The sequence below is a fragment of the Dicentrarchus labrax genome, unplaced genomic scaffold, assembly GCF_905237075.1.
Source record: "Dicentrarchus labrax unplaced genomic scaffold, dlabrax2021, whole genome shotgun sequence".
Lineage (NCBI taxonomy): Eukaryota > Metazoa > Chordata > Actinopteri > Moronidae > Dicentrarchus > Dicentrarchus labrax.
Window position 1 is genome coordinate 13,887,370 of NW_026136703.1, and position 7,229 is coordinate 13,894,598.

The following is a 7,229-nucleotide window of genomic DNA, read 5'->3' on the forward strand; positions in this document are numbered from 1 at the left end:
ATCTCTGCTTCATTACTTATTACTTATTGTCTGACAGCTTTAGTTACTAGTTACTTATCAGATCAGAGGTTTTCACACCCTTCCTGTTCAGTGAAAACCACGTATCTCCAAATATGATTGTATTGCATTTCTGATCAACTTAAGGATCAAGTGTTCCTTTATGGGTTGGGCAAAGTCTCTTCCTAAGCTAAATAAACTATTTAACAACCCTCTCGTGGAGTATCTGGAAGATGCATTGTCACAAAGTTGAAAACAGTTTTTATGTTTACAGATATATTTACAGATATAAGTGATTAAATATGGATATTACTGATATAAGATGCCATAATATAATAAAACTTAGTTGTAACAATGCTTTTGATGACCTTTAAAACTTGCACAGAGGCAAAGCATGTTTGTAAACGGTTGCCTGCTGACGTTCTTTCTATTATTTCATGCTCGCCTTAGTAAGTGTTTTAGCACGTCCTCAATAATTTATTAATTACTGTCAATGAAACAGCCTATCAGCTTTCAGGGCCATCCAGAGGATTGTGTTTCCTCTGCAAGCCTTCCACCTTTATCCATCTCTGCTTCCTTAGTGATAATCATAATAAAAATAATAATAACCCTGGTTTCTTCTCTTTCCTTCCTGCACCCAACACCCCCGGCACGTGCCAAAATGATGACACAGGCACCCTACTTTAGTGTGACACAACCAGCAACTATTTGAACCGGTTCTTCCACAAACATAACTCGGACTCAAGGAAAACATTCCCCGTTAATAAGTAGCACAACTCATTAGGTTTCGTTTTCGCGCGATAGGGGCCAGTTAGTTTCGTTTCCCCGGCAGCGGCCACTTCATGTAATGCCGCAGTAAGTATCATTGGACTGGAAACTGATCACAACTGGCTCTGCTAGCAGATGGCACGACGCACAATGTCTCTCCTTCCCCAGTGGTCCACGCGTGTTTTTTCAGTGGAGCTGGACGGCGCAGCGCACTACTTCTCGATTCAAGAAAGGCACCGGGGGGAGGAAGCGCCGCGGGTGTTCAGCAAAGTCCAAGACCATGACAGGTGTTACTCTCTCCTCGTCTGCGGCGGCGACAGAGTCGGACGAGCCAAGTTTTACGCGGAGCTGAAAGAGAAATTGTTGAGAGACTTGCCACCGGAGTGTGATGTGTCTCCCATGTCCTCATTTCTGCCAAATGTCAAGGATTCTCTCATCAGGGGGTACTTTCTAAAAGACAATTCTGGGAGTTCTTCCCCGTCAGAGAGACTTTTGCGAGATTTAATACGGCGTGATCCTGTGCTTGTGTGTTCCTACTTGAAAGGCAAGGACGGCCAGCTGTGTCAGCATCTGTGGTCTCATGCAGACAGCCAAACTGTGGAAATGTCAAAGGGGTACTATGTGGTACCTTCACAGCCGCCAGAATATCACCCATCTACTCTCAACATCATCAACTCTGATGTTTTCTACAGCTTTGAAGATGCCTGTGAAGTCCTGAAAGAGGTTCTTATCCCAGCCTCGTTATGATATGCACATAAACAGATAGTATAGAAATATGCTTTATTTGCAAGCTATGGTAAAAAATGGCACCCTCATGCGGTAGATAAAGGTATAGCAGCGGACACCAAGCGGCCCAAAGTGGCACTTGATTATTCCATTTATCTATCAGTGCCAGGTGGCCCACAGTGGTGCGTGTGTTCATGTGCGCAGTGTATGACTCCCCCCTGCCTCCTCTCACAGCAGAAAACTGATTGTGTCTGTTCTGCAGTGCGGTGACATCATCCCAGAGGCAACGTCTGTTATGGAGCTGCTGCCCAGCAGAGCGCCGGCCAGAAGTAAACCAGACTTCCCTGTTATTGTCATAGAGGGCCTGGATGCCACAGGTTAATGCCATTACCTCATAAATAAATATGGGATCAGTTTGATGTATAGATGTCTTGCTAAAGTGATGGCCAGTTGTTCTCTGCTAAAGCCATTATCTGCCAGCGAGCCTCGCTTAATGGAATATCATGTATCATGACCTCAGAAAAGTTACATCACTGTGAAAATGGTTTATTGAAGAGCTTGCTCATCTAATACTCTTTGCGAAACCTCATGAAAGCTCAACCATGTAGGTAGGATGGGAGTTTTAGTTCAGTCAACTTTTCCCACTGCAGTCCCTTATTACATTTAAAAAATATGATGAATTCTGCCTTTTGCTTTCCGAAACTGTACCCAGTCTTTGTGTTTCTTCTTTGTTTGTGTCTTTTCTTTTTTTTCCTCCCTCCCTCTTCCCATCACAGGTAAGACCACTCTGACTGAGTCTCTGAGGGATACTCTGGGGGCCACTCTTCTGCAGTCCCCTCCCCAGTGCCTGTCCCCCCTGAGGGCCCGCTTTGATCAGGAGCCGCCCCTTGTCCGCAGGGCGTTCTACGCTCTGGGGAACTACATCACGGCAGAACAAGTAGGCCAGGAGGGCATGAAGACACCTGTCATCGTTGACAGGTAAAGACAGCTGAGATGTCACAAAGTTGTGTGTGTTGATGTGCGAAGTTTGCCTGTTTTGTGACAATAGATATATTCTCCAGGGATCTAGACCTACAATTGAATGCTTAACATCTTCTGCTCCTGCGAGGCCAGTTACCTGATCATCCATCCATCCATCATTCACTTTTCAATCCACCATCCATTATCTTTCCCCAGATTCTGGCACAGCACAGCAGCATATGCCATTGCCACAGCAGTGGGCGGTCCAGTGTGCAACCTTCCAGTAGAGGGTTCGGAGGTTTACCGTTGGCCCAGTGACCTGCTCCAGCCCAGCCTGGTGATCTTACTCACCCTGGATCCTGAGGAGAGGAAGAGGAGGCTGAGGGACAGAGGTCAAGGAAAGACGGAAGAGGAGCAAGAGCTGGACCACAACCAGCTTTTCAGACTCAAGTGAGATGTTTGGATATCATTTTGTACATAATATATGTGTAGGATACATATACATAAGTTTGAGTTTACAAGTTTACAATCAGGCATGTGAAATAGTAGAGCTAATTATGTTGATTAACAATCTGTTGATTGCTTCTTTGAATGAATCTTCAGAAAATGGTGAAAAAAATGCCATCACATTTTACCAGAAACCCAAGGTGATGTCTGCAACTGGCTTATGTGTACTTGCTTAATGTCTCAGACTATTAATTGATCAAAATTATAGTAATAGTTGATAAAATAGAGAATTGACTTTTCGGACGGCTAAAATACTGAGATAACATTTCTTAAAGCAAGAGAAAAAAACCTCTGGCAGTGGTTGAGTTTGCTTAAACTATTAATTCCTTAAATTGTAAAATAAAATTTCTGAAATTGCACTGGAATAAACAATTTGATCAAAAACTTTAACTGTAACTTTTTAGTAGCCATACATTTGAACATAAATGGAGTTTTCATAATATAAGTGTCTTTAGGATTGCATTACATTGTATGCACTGTTCTATTAATATGACTGAGGTCCAGTATGACAGTACATCTGTATGGTACCCAGAGTGGGTAATGATAGAAAAAGAAAGAAGAAAACCCATTTAGCGATGTGACGTCTGTGGACAAATGTTCTGCAGTCTGTGATGAAAAAAGTTCTCTTTGAGTGTAAAAAACATGAAACCACAGATGGGATAAAAACCGTACTGCTCGTTTCACTGAGTCAGGTCAGCTCAGTCTTCGTCTGATCCATCAAACACTTAACAATCAATTACTGTCCCGTGGGGGAAGCAGCTGATGAGAAAGAACAGGTGATTAGTTGCTGAGCTGTTGTGCTCCATTAAGCTGGTCAAAACTCACAGGCACTGCCAGCCCAGTTAGTCGCTACGCAGACAGGTCGATGGCTACTTTCATTCATCCTCTATCCTGACATAATGGCCTTTCCACACGGGACAGCCAGATGTTGGGCCAGCAGAATTAGAAAATGGAGCGAGTTGACTGTCTGCCGCTGAGAGAGTGAGAGATTCTGCAGTCTTGGTCGATCACTATCACAAGGACTATTCTTCATTTGTCTCAGGAAACGCTCTGAGCCATCTGTGTTCTTTCTTATCATATTAAAGTTCTCAGATGTTGTGCATTTTTATCGCTCACTCCTCACTGTTCATCAAAACTGCAAGCAGTCAAAATGCTCAAACTTGTCCTGAAAGCAGATTATTCGGTGTAATGCAGAGTGTCGTTTGCTGTGTTTATATGCTTATTTTCCGTACTTGTTCACCAGTGTGGTTGTTCATGTGTGTCTCTGCAGAGTGGAGGAGGCTTACCGGAGGATCATTGGCCCAGCTTGCGTCACTGTGGATGCTAGTCCTTCTGCAGACCAAGTGCTCCAACAAGTGCAGCTTTTAATTAGGGGCAAATGCCACTTGTAAGCAGTTCTCCATCTCCCCTGCTGTCAGCCAAGCATCAAGTGGATGCAGTACCTCCTTGCACCACTGGGTGCCAGTAAGGTGTTGTGAATGCAATAGTAGGAGGGATGGTGGCCAGATTGGAGTGTGGAGAAGAGATTCTATTCAGAATGAGTAAAGGTTGAATGGCCAGGGGCCAGAACTGCATGCTACAATCAGAAATACATATTCATGTAGACACACACATGCACACACAGATTCTGACACACACACACAAGTATTGTTAAGAAGTGTGCATTTAACTGCTGTTGTGACCTCTCAGAAATAGACACAGTGTAGCCTTCAGACATAGTGTCGCTGCACTTATTGACAACCACTTATATTTGGACAGACACCGAGAAAATGGATTGAAACATTCATATAAGCACCAGTCAGTTAGGGTGATGTCATTTCAGGCACACAAACATCCACATTTCTAAATATGCAGTAGACCCTCAAGAATGAAAACATTGAAAGAAATTATAGAATCCAATTTACATTCAAATAAAGCACTTGATAATAATAATTTGTGAATATATTTTTGTGAATATGTTGAAAATATGTTTCAAATTAAAAGAAAATGACCCTAAATATTTGTTTGGGTGAGTGATTAGGTCTTACGTAAGCCTTACAAAGACGTTTTTTATGCAAACTGTATACCAGTATGTCTGTGTTTAAGCTTGCTTATATAAGTGCATACGAACTTCTGTCTGTGAACACATTGTTTGGCTTTTTACAAAAAAACAGTATGCTACAGTTGGACTGTGATATTGACACATCTGATATCACTTGTATTGATAACCTGTGTGGCTCGCAGTGGAGCTATCGAGTGCACTGAGAACATATACTGCTGTTTGTACTTGATGTTCTCATGGGCACAGGCATTAACAAGTGTGCACACATAAATGTACACATGCACACCTACTTGTGTAAACACACACATAGTCCTGCGCATTTACTAAGAGCATAGACTGTAACTCATTTATATATGGAGGAAGTGTATATTTGCCCTATGTGATGGGAAGATTAATTGGAGGTTTTAGTAATTATGAGCTTGGCAAAGCTGCGGGCTGGAGAAGACAGAGTGACCCATCTCTTTTACTGTGATGCATCAGCAGAGCGCCAACCACTGCAGACCCTATTCATATGGCAATTAATGGAGCGCTGTATATCAATGTCATTCCAGTGCTCCCCCACATAAGCGCATGGATTACTCCTACTACCAATTACAGCAATCCAGTGTTTTACTGAGTGGAGAGGTGCTGTGGATGCAAATCATACCATCACATGTAATCAAATAAACTAAAATAAGTGTCATTATGTTTATGGAGTATGGATTCCTACATGAGGTAAGTATCTCCAGACATTTTATTGAATTCATAGCTGCCTGGTGTGGCTGCAGATGTGCGGTTTGACACAAAATGAATGTAGCACAAACCTGTGTGGAATTTTGATTGCCATTAACACAGTAGCCTCTGTCTCAAGAGAGCCCAAAATTTATGAAGTGGGAGAGCAAAGCAATTAGGCATTACACCATACATCATACCTGAATGCAAAGTTGTAGTGCCTGTGGTGTCAGCCATATTTCCAAGTCAGATGTTGTTATGGTTTGTTATTCTTGGCAACAAAAAGTGAGTGGTGATATCATGCCATTACTGCCCCTCAACGCAACTGTAATATGACATTAATGGCCCATAATCACAGTACATTACACATGCACTGAAATAATTCTCTTTACATTTGTTAATGGTGTTTTTCCTAAAGGATTTGTTCGGTTGTTTCTGTCAGATAGCCAGGAAACACCCAGAGGTCTTAACAATAACAACAACTCACACATTCACACATTGAACATGTGTGTTTCGAAGTTGAGCTGTGGTTTCAGGGAAAAACTTAATAACTAATGCAATCTGCTTCCAATCTGTGACCTCACTACTGAAGTTGCAAGATAAAAGTCGAAACCACATTTTATGGAAAAACTAAGATCCGTCTGAGAACTGCAGGAGGAGCTCAGCCTTAAACACACACACACGTCCATGCACACAAATATACAGTACAGTACACAGACACAAAGTAGCAAATGAGCACGCACACACACATGCACACACACCTCACCCTGTATGGGGCCACTTTGCACTACACTCCTCAACTTCAATATTTCATCTGCACAACAGAGAAGGAGCAGCGGAGAGGAGGAAAGCCCTCCATGAAATAATTAAAGATCCAGCAGGGATGCAGCAGCACAGCAGCCGCCGTCCCATCCTAAGTAATAGATCAAATGAAAGCTGTCCCTCAGATCATTAATAATGAGTGTGGTATGGAGACTGAGGGGGTAGGGGTGGGAGGGGAATGGGAGGGCATAGGGCTGGTACAGGTTGGGGGAGGGAGAGAGGGCATCGGGGGAAGCACAAGGTGTTTGTTCGTGTGTGTGTGTGTGTGTGTGTGTGTGTGTGTGTGTGTGTGTGTTAAGAGTGTGGTCGGGTGGGGGTGGGTTTGAATAGTAGTCTGGGTCCCCTGGCAAAGACCCCAGTGGGCCTCTACTTGGCAGCCACATGAAGCGGCATGGCAAGAGGAGTCATGCATATGATTTGGCACCAAGTGTCTGCCAAACTCTAAAGACCTTACAGCAATGTCTATATACATCCCTTGTCAAATAAACAGCATTTTACACAGTGAATGGACAGGTTAGCAGGGGCTAATAATGCTCCTTTCAATCAGTGGGGCCTTAGAGCGGTGACTGGATATGATGGTGGATTTCAGGAGAGCTGAGTTCGCTTGGTAGACAGGCGAGGATGGGCTGTCTGCGATGGGGGAAGGGTGGGTGTAAAAGAGGGAAGAGGAGCCGAGGGGAAGACTGGAAAAGGAGAA

General features: G+C 43.4%; 1 protein-coding gene across 2 annotated transcripts; it reads left to right on the forward strand.

Annotated features, from left to right (window-relative positions):
* Window positions 1–786: 786 nt before the first annotated feature.
* Window positions 787–4,955, forward strand: cmpk2 (cytidine monophosphate (UMP-CMP) kinase 2, mitochondrial). Of its 2 annotated transcripts, none has more exons than XM_051382452.1 (5): window positions 787–1,488; window positions 1,754–1,820; window positions 2,268–2,469; window positions 2,668–2,901; window positions 4,229–4,955. In XM_051382452.1, exons 1-5 carry the CDS (start codon window positions 901–903, stop codon window positions 4,347–4,349), a joined length of 1,212 nt encoding a protein of 403 aa, XP_051238412.1. In that variant the 5' UTR covers window positions 787–900; the 3' UTR covers window positions 4,350–4,955. The 2 variants fall into 2 exon arrangements, with proteins under 2 accessions (XP_051238412.1, XP_051238405.1); XM_051382445.1 differs by having other exon boundaries at window positions 789–1,488; window positions 1,754–1,868.
* The last annotated feature ends 2,274 nt before the right edge of the window (window positions 4,956–7,229 follow it).